At 36.9% G+C, this 12874-nt stretch overlaps 1 protein-coding gene across 1 annotated transcript; it reads left to right on the top strand.

The window, feature by feature from the left end:
• Positions 1-12411, top strand: LOC145770734 (cysteine sulfinic acid decarboxylase-like). Its single transcript, XM_082582436.1, has 12 exons — positions 1-56; positions 1374-1559; positions 2140-2230; positions 3881-3987; positions 4486-4736; positions 5956-6072; positions 6831-6895; positions 7267-7345; positions 8658-8768; positions 9226-9369; positions 10058-10173; positions 11435-12411. The coding sequence occupies exons 1-12, from the start codon at positions 2-4 to the stop codon at positions 11583-11585; spliced, it is 1473 nt and encodes a 490-aa protein (XP_082438562.1). The 5' UTR covers position 1; the 3' UTR covers positions 11586-12411.
• Positions 12412-12874: the final 463 nt, after the last annotated feature.

The raw sequence follows: 12874 nt of genomic DNA, 5'->3' as shown, positions 1-12874 counted from the left end.
TATGCATTCAGCAAAAGATGAAGATGACTGCTCTGACAAGGACAGATTTCTTTCCGGTAAGCACAACTTAAAGCCGTATTAATTGATAATAATTCATATCATTTTGATCTTCAACCAAGATTCCTTTATCTTCTGTTGAAGATTCCACTAGCAAATGCTGTATGAATATTTTTGACGTAATTGACTAATCTAATTGACGCTTATACAGCACAACACTATCCATTTAAAACAATGCTGAATGTTCTACTGTATAGCAGTGGTTCTCAACCTTTTTGTCTTGGCTGTCCCCTTGTGGTGCCTTCAAAGCCGTCGCAGACCCCTTTAAAAAGTTTCATTTTAAAATTTGTTATATATCGTCTCCTAACAAAAACAAATGTTTCATAAGTTTTGAAGAGACACGCTCAGAAAAATTTGCTGAACTCGCGACGCATTTATAACGATTGATGACATTGACTAAGTTATGTTATGAGTTGTATGTAGGCACACAAGCAGGATAAAAAATCAGTAGACCTAATTTATATATCTTGATTTATCCTGATGTTTTTCAATAATTTTTTCGAAAATTACTAGTCTACTTAGAATGTTTTCGACTTTTCTAAGAATTTCTTCCTTTTTTTATTTGTAATCAATACTTCGTTGCAATTATAGCCATGACAGAACTTTGAGTAGCCTACTAGTAGCCTATATTGTTGACTGACGTTTGCATTTCTGAATCAAGCATTCATCTCTAATCTTCTGTCTCAAAAGAATTAAGTTGAACATACATAGCCTTATAAAAACATCTAACTATTTTATGTGAATTTTGGAAACAGAACCTTTGTGCGACATCTTTTGAAATTACGACGCACCATCAGGGCGTCGCGACGCAAGTTTGAGAATCACTGTAGGCCTATACACAAATAAATCACAACCAATTTTGAAATGTCGTAATTGATCAATTATGCTGTAAGTTTGAAAACTTTCACAAACCCTTTGAAAACGTTTTGCGGAGCCCAGGTAGAAAACCTCTGCTGTAGGCCTATAGTTTGTTTCATGTGGTAGGCTACTCTACTCTAGGCTTCGTACAGTAGAGTCAAAGTTCAACGCACCTAATATCACATGATGGAGTAGCTGTGGCCAGCTAGCAACTGATTGTAAAAACTGGCATTGGGCTAATGGACGTTAAATTGAATTCACAGTATTCTTAACTGGTAAGCTTGGAAACTAAATCTGTTTGTAACACAAAGGTTTCATGAAACAAACGAACACTTTTCTTGCTGTCATTTAAAAAGGTTTCGTTAATTTTCTTTTAGTAGCCTATAGCTTACTTTGTGTCCTGCCATTGTTTCTGAGCTCATCATTGTCTTGCTTGTATTATTCAAGTTGTATTGCAGATGTATTTGAGTTGACCCTGAAAAAAGCAGTCCAAAAAGGACGGAATAGAAACACTCCTGTGGTGCAATTTAAATTGCCTGAAGAGTTGAAAGCAACTATTGATTTCAACATTTCAAAAAATGGTGTTTCCCATTCAACACTGTTGACCATCTGCAGTCAAGTTATCGAAAACAGCGTGTTGACAGGTCATCTTGTTCTTTAATAGTTCATCCCATTTTTGGTTAAACGTAGGCAAATACCAGCTCAGAGGCCAGGTGTTTTTTGCTTCGGCTCTATGGTGCTAGTAGATCTTGTATCCATTTCAGGTCGGGTTAAATCGAAGACATTAAAAACGGTACCGATTGTGTTCTTTCTTGCATAACGCAGTTAGAATAAGTCTGGTAATAATGTGATGACATAGTAAACCTGGTATAAAATTTAACATAAGCTCTGTCCAGGAGCTCTGTCACTAAAATATCTTAGCTGTTGTAGAGCGACAATAAATAAAACCATAACATTATTATTATTTAACGCAATACTTTTATAATGAAAGGTACCTTGCCATCCTTATCTTATTTTCATTAATTAAATTTGTACTATTTTTTCAAGTAGATATTTTCTATTCCTATTACTTTCGATAATTTTGTAATTCTGCTTCGGTCGAATGTTGTTTTTAGTTTTACTACACTACTTGGCTTTGGCCAATGGTCAAAAACTGGTATAGGGTACCGCCTGTAAAGATTCAGAAAATTTAGTGACTCGCTGACTTTGATTGTGTTGACAAAGGTCACCCAAGGTTCTTTCACCAGCTCATGGGAGGATTGGACACTTATGGCTTTGCCGGAGAAGTTATAGCATGCTCCCTTACAACAGACGCGTAAGTGGATTAAAACGTAGCCTATGTTGTTCACCAAAGCATCAATGTCTATGTGAGCACAAAATAAAGGGACTCGAAGCAGAAAGTAAGTTTCAAAAACTATGCTGTTTTTATCTCCAGTGTTACAAATCGATTTGGTATTAGGATAAATACCCTGATAAATACTAAACAAATTAAACAAGAGTTTAATTACATTGCATCGGTTTTCATTTTGTGTGAACGACTAATAATTTCAATTTTCCAATAAGTATTTGCAAAATGCTTTGTGTGGAAATACAATGATGAGCTCCTTATGAACCAAAATAACCGTCATTAAAAATAGTGTTGGTCTGTACTTCACTTAAGTAGAAGGAAAGTTGCTTGAACAAATTGCCTGCAAAAAAGGAAATTTGATTTAGGCTACATATCTTTTGGCTTAAACTGAGAGACTATCAATACAAAATTTAAAGCTTGAAAAAACGATAGGTTTGAAAAAGTTGTTTCAAGTAACATGAGTTCATCGAGAAATGATTTTACGTTGTCAAGTAAACTCACAGATACATTTTTGAAAATTTATTTTTGCTTTAACTTTAGCCCGAATACTTTACTTTCTAGTCGGTTATGCTAAAACAATTTATTGCTCTTTGAAACTTTAAAAAATACGTCCAATACAAACGTGACGAGGTCCGCTGAAAGGATAACTTGGGCCCGGTACCAATCAATCAATCAATCGTTTATTTATCAAAAAAAAAAACACAAAAGTGACATAAAACAATAATACATACAATGTTTAGGTTTTGTTATTGATAGGGAGACAACGAAACGACCATACGGTCAGCTAGTCAGTTGCCACACCAATGAGGTCGTCCGGCTCCTATTTAAGATAGCCTACTTATATAAAAATGCAATACCTGTATATCCAAAAAATATGAGGTCATTTCCAGTGATGTACGCGCATACAAAAAATATTGACGCCGTCAACGTAAACATTCGAAAAACCATACGCCGTATGCGTCAACGTAACTTGTAAAAAAAGTTGGCGGCGTTAGCGTCAGCGCATACACTAGCGAAAATTCATTTTGTTTGCTAGGTGCCAAACATTCACACGGTATAAACCACTCGAAACAAACTTTTTTTTTGAATTTTGAAAGTTATAATTTTGAAAGCTTTATTTTGAATTTTCACAAAGAAACACAAGCATCTGAAAGTGTTCATCTGACATTTTGCTGCGTTTTGGTTTCAATATGTCTTTGCCCATTGAAAACATTCTTTCAACTTATTTAAAATTTGGAAAGTTTGATAAAAAAAATGCAAACAACAGCTAAGACATTAAAAAATATGCGTTGGCGCTATGCGCTAAAAAACCGCGAAAACTTTACGGCGTAATAGCCTCAAGCGACAACTATCCAAAAAAATGTGACCGCAAGCGCTAGCGTAAACAAAAAGTCTACGCCGTAAGTCTACGGCGTATACGTACATCTCTGGACTCATTTCTTTAAATTCATGAGCCTCTTGGAAAGATTTACCCTTTAATCTTCTTCTGTTAACGCTACTGAACACGACGATGACCTTCTTGGCTAGCTGTTTGATTGTCTTTATTATTTGCAAAGAAATCGTAGCCTACGTCACAGCCCAGACTTGGAGTATTATCTTGACGTATTTCATATTTAGAATGACGTATGATATCAGTCCAGTCTTCAATGTGGCAGAAATTGAGATCATAAAACACATTCGACATTTCGCTGGATTTGACGATGGAGAAGGGGTTTTTTGTCCTGGTGAGAAATAGGAAAGAAGTGCATTGGACTGCGAAGTGTGACTAAGGAATATTTTTCTTGGGTAAACTCCAGATCGGAGAAACGAAATTTCTGGGCTTAAGAAAACTTGATGGTGAAATTCAACGTCCGCCCCGTTAGCTCAGTGGTTACTCGCTCGGCTCAAGATCACGCGGCACTGGTTCGAATCTCGGTGTGTGCGCTTGAGCAACGCATTTCAGGACTGCTCTCCATTCAGCGGCACCTAGTGAGTGGAATAATACCTCGGCAACAACATTTCAACAATCGGAAAACTTCACTCTGCCAATCTCAGTAACCGGCCCTGCGTCAAGAGCCTCTGCAAGTATGCGAAACTACCAGGAATAACCAATCAAGGCTTTGTCACTCCGAGGATAAAGATTCAAAACCAACCAACCTTTGTTACAAGTTCCAACATTTTTAGACTCAGTTTGGTTTTACTTAATTGACATGTAGCCAATATGCAAAGCTCAAATGCTTTAGGTGGATCATATTCCAACTTGGTAGCCATGAATTTGTCAAGATTCCAACTGTTTCCGGAAAGCAAAGTGGTTGGCTTGAGAAATCTTCCACGGCTGGTGATGTTTTGCTCTGAGCACGCCCACTATTCAGCACAACAAAACGCTATACTCTTGGGTTTCGGCAAAGAAAATTGCATTGCCATAGAGTGTGACAAGCGTGGGAAAATGAAACCCAAAGAGTTGGAACGTAAAGTGATTTCTGCGAAACAAGCTGTAAGTATAAAATTAATAACGCTGTAAAACCACTTCCAATGCTTTTCTACTTTTGAATATGAATTTTCAATTTTTCATTTTTTTTTTTTTCAATATGTCATATAGCAGTTAGTTAGTTTCGTGTAGCTTAGTTTCAATTTGCTGTAGCCTACAGTAGACCCTATAACTTTTTACGCAGTATTGTACCAGTTAGCTTTGGCCAGTATCTTAGTTAGGCTACTGCAGATTCATTTATTTATTTAGTAATAGGTTTTTAGGTAATAGGTTTGCTTTTTATGCACTACTGATGCTCTACAGTTGTAGAGCGAAATGCATATGCCATAATTAGGGCTCTGCTGATTCTCTATGCATTTTTAATAATAAAATAAGTTACTGAATTGATGCTTGATGGAGAATCGCTGGCCGGCTGCTTCTTAGTCAGTAGAACCCCTATCCTTGAACTCAATAAATACTTTTGAATAAATGACATGATTATAAATAACACAACACAGTATAGCCTACTATAAAGTAGGCTCAATATAGTTATTGGCTTTCTACTTGGCATTGAGCACCTGTTCTATAGCCTAGTGTTTATAATATTCACTGCATGATATATTATATGATAACAATAATCTTCTTTTTTCTACAGTTACCTATATTAGCGGTGGGATGGCGCAACGGATAAGGCGTTGGCTTTCCAATTATGCAAACCTGGTTCGACTCCCGGCTTCAGCTGGTTGTTGAAAGCATCGCTCACCTCTACCCAGGGTGTAATAAATTGGGTGGGCGTAGTTGCTGAAGTAAAGGCGGCCGAGAGAAAGGAACTGGCCACCCTACTCTCCTTAGTGCCGAAGGCTTAGTACAATGAGAACCTTATCTTCTCATACCCGACACTTGAATCAAGTATGGGACCCCCCTTTACCTTACCTATATTATAGGGCAGGCTATGTGTACGGTTGTCCAACGTCTTTCGTTGGAGGCCATTTCATTTTTTTCATAAAACGTAATTTATTTTCCGCAAGATTTCCTGAATACTTTTTTCCTCATTTTTTGCTTTGCATAGTTTTTAGACTATCTAACTAATAAGTAATCTGTTGTTTATGAGTTATGAATCAATTAAGCACTGTGTTGCGTAGAATTTACTGTAACACATTAATTAGCCTAATAATAGAAAATAGTAATAAATAGCAACAGCAATAACAAGTAGACATATAATGGCTCTTTGTTGCTTTTCGTTCAGGGATCTGTTCCTTTCTTTGTAACAGCAACAGCTGGCACTACTGTATTAGGAGCATTTGACCCTATCAACGACATTGCAGATATATGTGAAAAGCACAATACATGGTTACATGTGGATGTGAGTTTAAGTTATCAATATAAACGTTTTTGTTTTCTAGCTAAAATTGACTTTTTAAGTTATTTACACAAGTTTGCATCGCAAAATGTTTGAATTAATTATTTAACTTATATTGTCGAATCCTGATTTATTTCCAGCAGTTGAATGTTTTTTTACCTAGACTGGAAGGCAACCTTTGTATCCAGTTGATGTTTGGCATAACTCAGCATACAAAAACGGTATTTTTATGTTGATCATAAAAATGACAAATTTTGCGTGATGGGAAGTATTTTGCAACTACGCAGTAACATCCTCACGATTGACATTAAACCAACCTTGTTAAACCGGCCTTCTTCTGGCACTCGTAGGCCTACCATCTAGCCTGCACTAAGATATGCGGCAGAAACATTAACATATGCTTGCTTCTCCGCTTACAGTTCTGTTCAGGTTGTGGGGAAGGGTGTGGAAAAGCGTCTTACTCTGCAAACACATTTTTGTAGTAAAACTGATTTCAAAACAAAGTAAAAACAAGCAACTTTAGCGCCTAAAGAAATTGTTAAAAATTCGAAAATATTTTTTCAAATTGGGCTACTTTTGTTTCGTACAGAATTTTAAGTTTATTCAAGGGTCAGAGGTTTGTTGGTAAAACTGTGGAGTTGTTTAGGTTGAAAATGTATAAGGCGGCATAAACAGTATAAGGAGCCTAAACACGAATTTGTGCTCCTTATCAGCCACGTTTTTAACCTAAACATCTCACTTTTAAATCATGTATTGTCTAGGGAGCGTGGGGAGCAAGTGCATTGCTGTCCGAAAAATACAAGCATCTTTGCAACGGAGTACAAAGGCAAGCATAAGGCTTTTATTAAATTGTTTTACATTTTTTCAATAAGAGAACAATCTTCGTTTGTAACTCTCGTTTTGAAACACGAGCGCCAGCTAAGTGGCCGAGGGGTTTCGCCTTCAGCTCTAGTGCTGTTAGGCCTGAGATCGATTGCTGGTCAGGTCATACCAAAGATTGTAAAAACGGTACCGATTGTGTTCTTTATTGCAAAACGCAGTGAGGATAAGGTCGAGTAGGCTAATAGGTTAAAATGTGATGACTAATGATGCTATGTGGATAAAATTAGAAGCTATGGTAAGATGTCAAGTTTTGTTAGTTTACAGGCTATCACAAATTTTTTTATTCCCATTATGACGATCTTTATTGTTTTCAAGAGCAAATTCGCTGGCTTGGAACTTCCACAAGATGGTGTGCGCTCCCATTCAGTGCTCACTATTGTTAGTTCAAAAACCGGTAAGCAGATATTGGTTGTACCCACAACTGCCAACAGCTTACTTTGCATCTGCCCAAGGACATTAGGCTACATTGCCCTCAGCATAAGGTCCCCATCATCTACCTTTTTATTTTAGATAGAATATCTGAAACAAGGTCACACAATTATTTTGTGACCAATGAATGACAAACAATATTAGCTACAGTAGACTACGTAAAGGGTGCGGTAGATAGCTACTATATACTTTATTTTGTGGATCAATGCATTGGTTGAAACACAATTATTTGAAGCTTCCAACATTAACATATTTTAATTATTTACGTAATGTCATGAGTTGACAAATTAAAATAGTCTAGACAAGCGTGGTCCAACTGCTGGCCCGCGGGCCAAACTTGGCCGCGAGCATCGTTTTTTTGGTTCTCGAACTGATAGTCAGTTTGCTTTAATCTAGCAACATCACTTCAATTTTTGTTTCTTTGTTACTATAATTGACAAAAAAAACTTTGTAAATGATCCTTTGTCATGCATAACAATACCACTTTGTTCAAAAAATTTTCCCATGGGCGTGAGAGCTAGTAGGCTACACAGCCCCTAGAGGGCCTAGAGCTTCAACTCCAATTATGTGAACTTCAGAACGATCCGTTTTTGTTATCAAGAAAAATGGAAAATCCTGCAAGCTTTTGGAAGTTAGTGTCTGTGGTGTCAAAGGAGAAGTTTCCCAATTTAAAAGATGCTGTTCTGAACCTATAGGCCACTCGATGTTTAGAAGTATATAGCCAACATTTGCGAATGTACGTTTTCGGCAATGAACAATATTAAAACCAAAAATCGAAATCAACTCGGAAACGAGGCTCTTTACGTTTGCGTTCGCATGGCCACAACTACGATTCTCGTGGATAACAACGCTATTGTCTAATAGTAATAAAAGGTTTCTGCAAACTCTTAACCTCAGTTCTGGCTTCTCGGTGTTATGGGAATTGCTAATCATAAATAATTGTAGGATCCATGTGAGAGGATTCAACCAAACGTATAATAATCAATAAAAAATCAACCAGGTTTGGTAACTAAGCTATTGTCTAAAATTGAAATCTAAAGTTGATAAAGTTAAAGATGATCCCCCTTTTAGGGTAAAACAAGCTATAGAGTTTTAGTTTTAGAGAGTAGTAACCATATGCCATATGCTATGTATAATTTGCCAGCAATAAGCCTATGAATCGCTATTTAAAAACATTGGCCCGCAAGATAAAAAAAATAAGTTTTTGGCCCGCGATGAAAAGAAATTGCACCACGCTGATCTAGACGAAACAATTTTCTAAAATGTTTTTCTTACAGAATCTTTTGAAAAAAGCACATTTATTGATTACTCCATACTTGCATCCAGAAGAGAAGCCGTATGACATTGCATATGATGTTGGGAGAAATGCAATCCAGTGCGGCAGGAAAGTGAGCAATTTGCAGAAAAAAATAATTTTCATGCTATTCTTAGTCATGACCATACAAGCAACACGGGTGTGTAATATGGATGATGTAGGCTTACCGAGTTATTGGTCTCACTCTCAACCCTTGTACTTTGATCCAAACCCCTGTTAACTTATGGAAAAGAAAGTCAATTTTTTTGCTTTAATGATTGGAAATAAAACATGAAGTTGAAATTAAAATAGAAATTAATTTATTGTGCTGGCTGAACCAGGTGGGAGGTGTACGTTGCCCTGCACTACATTCGATTTAGCTTTGTCCCTTTTCTCTATTACGGCCTATAATTGCAAACGTCGGCGGTCTTCATCTTCTACCATTGTTGGTGTGTTTCATACACTGCTGCGTTTGAAATACTATCTTGTATTTCGTCTACATTTTATGTAAAGAATCAACGTTTTTGTAATTAGCGTTATGAATACTTCAGGCAGACGGCTTTAAACTGTGGCTTATGTGGAAAGCAAAAGGAGATGAAGAAATGGAAAAACATGTTGACCGAGCTCTCGAAAATGCTGAATATCTTACCAAACTAGTAAAGGAAAGAAAAAACTTTCTTCTTGCAATTCCGGAGGTAATCAAACTGTCCGCCCCGATAGCTCAGTTGGTTAAGTGCCAACTTAGTGCGCAAAGATACAACAAGATCAAGCAGCGCTGGTGCGGGTTTTGCAGTGTGCGCATAAGTAGCCTAAGACATTTGATAGACAGCTCTCCATTTAACGGCAACTATAGTAGATGAAATAATTCACAGGCGCTTCAGCAATATGTAACTTCCCTTTGTTAATCTCGGCAACCGAGTGTACGTCTGTGGTTCAAAGCCTCTACAAGTAGGCTATGTAAATATGTCAGAACAACCTTTCAGAGACTTTTGTAGTCCAAGGATAAAAATTCAAAGCGTACCAACCAACAGTATGCCCACATAGCCTAAGCTACCCACCTTTAATTGTTTCTTAAAAGATTTGCTGCTGGTTCACCCAACCCTTTGATCGCTTCTCAGTTGGAGATCCGTTGTTTTTTAACCAAGATTTTAGCCTAATTGCTTAAACATAGAAAACACTTATCTTTTAGAGTTAGACAAAGATAGGCCTACATTAATATAAAACGTTGTCGTAAACTATCGATGATCATGCGGATTCAATTCCCCAGTCACATATTTCTTGAATCTATCTCTGGAGGAAGTTAATTAGCCTAAGTTAACAACTGGATTGTTCAAATGAGTAGGCTGGGTGCTTATAAAAACATGCCTGCGTTTGTTTCACTAGCCTGAATACACAAACATACCATTTTGGTTTATTCCACCGAGCATGAGAGGAAACAAAAGAGATAACAAAGATTTTCTTCAAAAACTATCAACGTTTGTTCCTATCATCAAACGCAGGTATGAAAATTGGAAAACGCTAGGGTCAAACTTTACCTTGTTTTTTCGATTTTTATCAGCATGTGTACCGTACTGTGTAGGCTACATTGTGTTTGTACCGATTGCATGTTTGTTTGTATTATATTGGTTTTGCTAGCCTATGTAGGCTAGCGTTGTATCTCACGATGTGGGCTTTGGTTAGGGACAGTAGATACCGGGACGCGCAACTCCGTTGTTCCGCCAACATTAGAAGGGTAAATTGCCAATTTGACATTTTTTTCACGTTTTGCTGCTAGCTTGCTTTCAACTAAATAGTTTAAATTACTTCAAAACCAACTTCACTCTTTTTATATAACCTATAAAAAATACATTATTTTGTAAATAAAATAAAAAATTACCCTTCTAATGTTGCGGATGAACGAAAAAGCGGATGTAGTTACGCATCCCGGTATCTACTGTCCCTAGCTTTGGTGTGTCAAATCCGGTGTTCTTTCGCACAGTAAGTTCTTTTTATACCAGCTTGTTAGCTTAAAGGGTGTGATGAAGTTTTAGGTAAATTGTTTTTGTATTTCCACTTAGCTTTTAGGTTATTTATCACATAAAGTTTTGGTGATTTGCAACAAAAATCAGGCAACAAATATTCGCCTAACTTATCTAATGCATGCCGATTTTTTGAGCTGTAGATAAGTTATAATGAGACAAAACAAAACCTATGCTAAATAAACTAGTCAGAGGATTACCGTATAGGCTACCGGTAGGCTATAGGCTACCATAATTTTAACGAAAGTATCATAGTCCATACGGTAGCCTACGGTAGCCTACTGTAGGCCTAAATGTAAAAAAAAATGAAGCAAATCAGTGATATACATTTGTTAATCTTAAAAATGTTTCACTTGGTTTGGTTTTGAATCTTGATCTTTGAACTGACAAAGACTTGATAGGTTATTCCTGGTAGTTTTCCATACTTGCAGAGGTTTTTGACGCAAGGCCGGTTACTAAGATTGTCAGAGTAAAGTCTCCGATTATTGAAATATTGTTGCCGGGAAACTATTCCATCCACAAGCTGCCACTAAACACTAAAGGAAGAACAGTGCTGAAATGAGTTGCTCAAGCGCACACCCTGAGAGTCTCACCAGCGACGCGTGATTAAAAATACAGGTTTCTGATGAAGACACTGACAAAACAGATCACAGAGTTTCTTTTGTAAATATTCAAAATATGATTTCATACAATTAAAGAGAAAGCATAGGCTAATAATTAAGGCAATTACCTTTTCTGACAGAATGCAGAAGAAAGGATCTTTGCTGGTGGGATTCAGCCCAACTCCTGAAATTCCAACGTTCTTTCGAATGGCCGTCACCAACAAGCTAGTCAACCATGACGACATGAAATTCGTGTTGGATGAAATCGAGCGTAACGGGAACGATTTATGAAAAGGACTTGCTATTCAATTTAGGTGTGAGAGAAAAACATAAGATTAATGCCGTACAAAATGTTAAATTTGGGCCTTGTAAACAATAATCTCTCATCTAATATTCAACTCTTACAAAGGAAACAAAAGCCTTCGTATAGGCTATTGCTATCCTAATATTCTGCATCAGAGTAGCCTACTGGGCTTGCTATGAGATCTTTGGAGAAACAAAGATGCAAAGGTGTAGATTTGTTTCTGTCGCATTAAACTTCATAATGAAAGTCATAGTCTATTATTTCTTTCATGTACAGTCGTGATGATAGCTTGTTTAATGTTTCACATGTTGTGCATCTTGTGATTGAATGGGTTTGTTTTGCCCCACGGAGCTTCGCCGCCCATAGAGCTGCCACTGCCTCCCTAATTTGAAGTGCAGAGTGAGCGAGTGAATAAGCTCACTGCGTCAAGTCCCTTTTAACGTTAAAGATTTTTCAGATAACATGCAATAAGATAGTGCATGGAAAGTTTTGTCTCGCGTAGGCTACGTTTCAAAACGAATCTCAATTTGTCTTTTTATGATTTGTTATTACAGTAGACTACAACTATGTTGAGAAGCTTTCAAAATAATTGGAAGTCTCGTTTTTTTTTAACACGAATCACTTTAGAAATCTGATCAAATAACATATTTAAACAATCGTCGTCTGCAAAAAAACAAAGCTTGATATCACTCCAACAATAAAAGTTATTCAATTGAATTAAATCTTTGTATTTAGTAAATCAATTCTCTGGAGTAGGCTTTAAAGTTCTCGTTTTGTTGCTTCTGCCTTTTTTCAGACCCCTTTTGTGTTATGGCAGGCGATGTTATTTCTTTGGTTTGATATATAAAACTGAAACGGTAGAAATGCTGACAACTGGCAGGAGCTAAGAAAAGTTTAAAATACATTCATCCACGTTGTAGCCTGCCTATTGTCAAAACACCGAGAAACTCAGATCGGAACTTTTGCTGCTGATTGCAAAAAGCCAGCAAGAAAGTCCCTGTTTGCATTTCTGCCAAGGAATCTTCATGGTGTAGGCCTACCTCGTCAGAATAGAAATCCTTTTTTTTGTAATGATATCGTGGTCAGATAGGTTAATTAAGATGTCAGTCGCAAGATTGCGGCAGAATAATCAAGCAATGATTCGCTGCAGATGAAATGTTACAGTGACTGCAAATAAGCCATTGCGTAGGTGTTATTATTTAAGCATCTATCACATGTGTCATTAAACTTACAAGTGACTTTTCTAAAAGTACAAAGAACGAGTTTGGAGCAAGAC

Source organism: Aplidium turbinatum, chromosome 5, assembly GCF_918807975.1.
Source record: "Aplidium turbinatum chromosome 5, kaAplTurb1.1, whole genome shotgun sequence".
In the NCBI taxonomy this organism is placed as follows: Eukaryota; Metazoa; Chordata; class Ascidiacea; order Aplousobranchia; family Polyclinidae; genus Aplidium; species Aplidium turbinatum.
The sequence above is the reverse complement of the archived record's forward strand: the minus strand, read 5'-3'. Positions and strand labels throughout refer to the sequence as shown.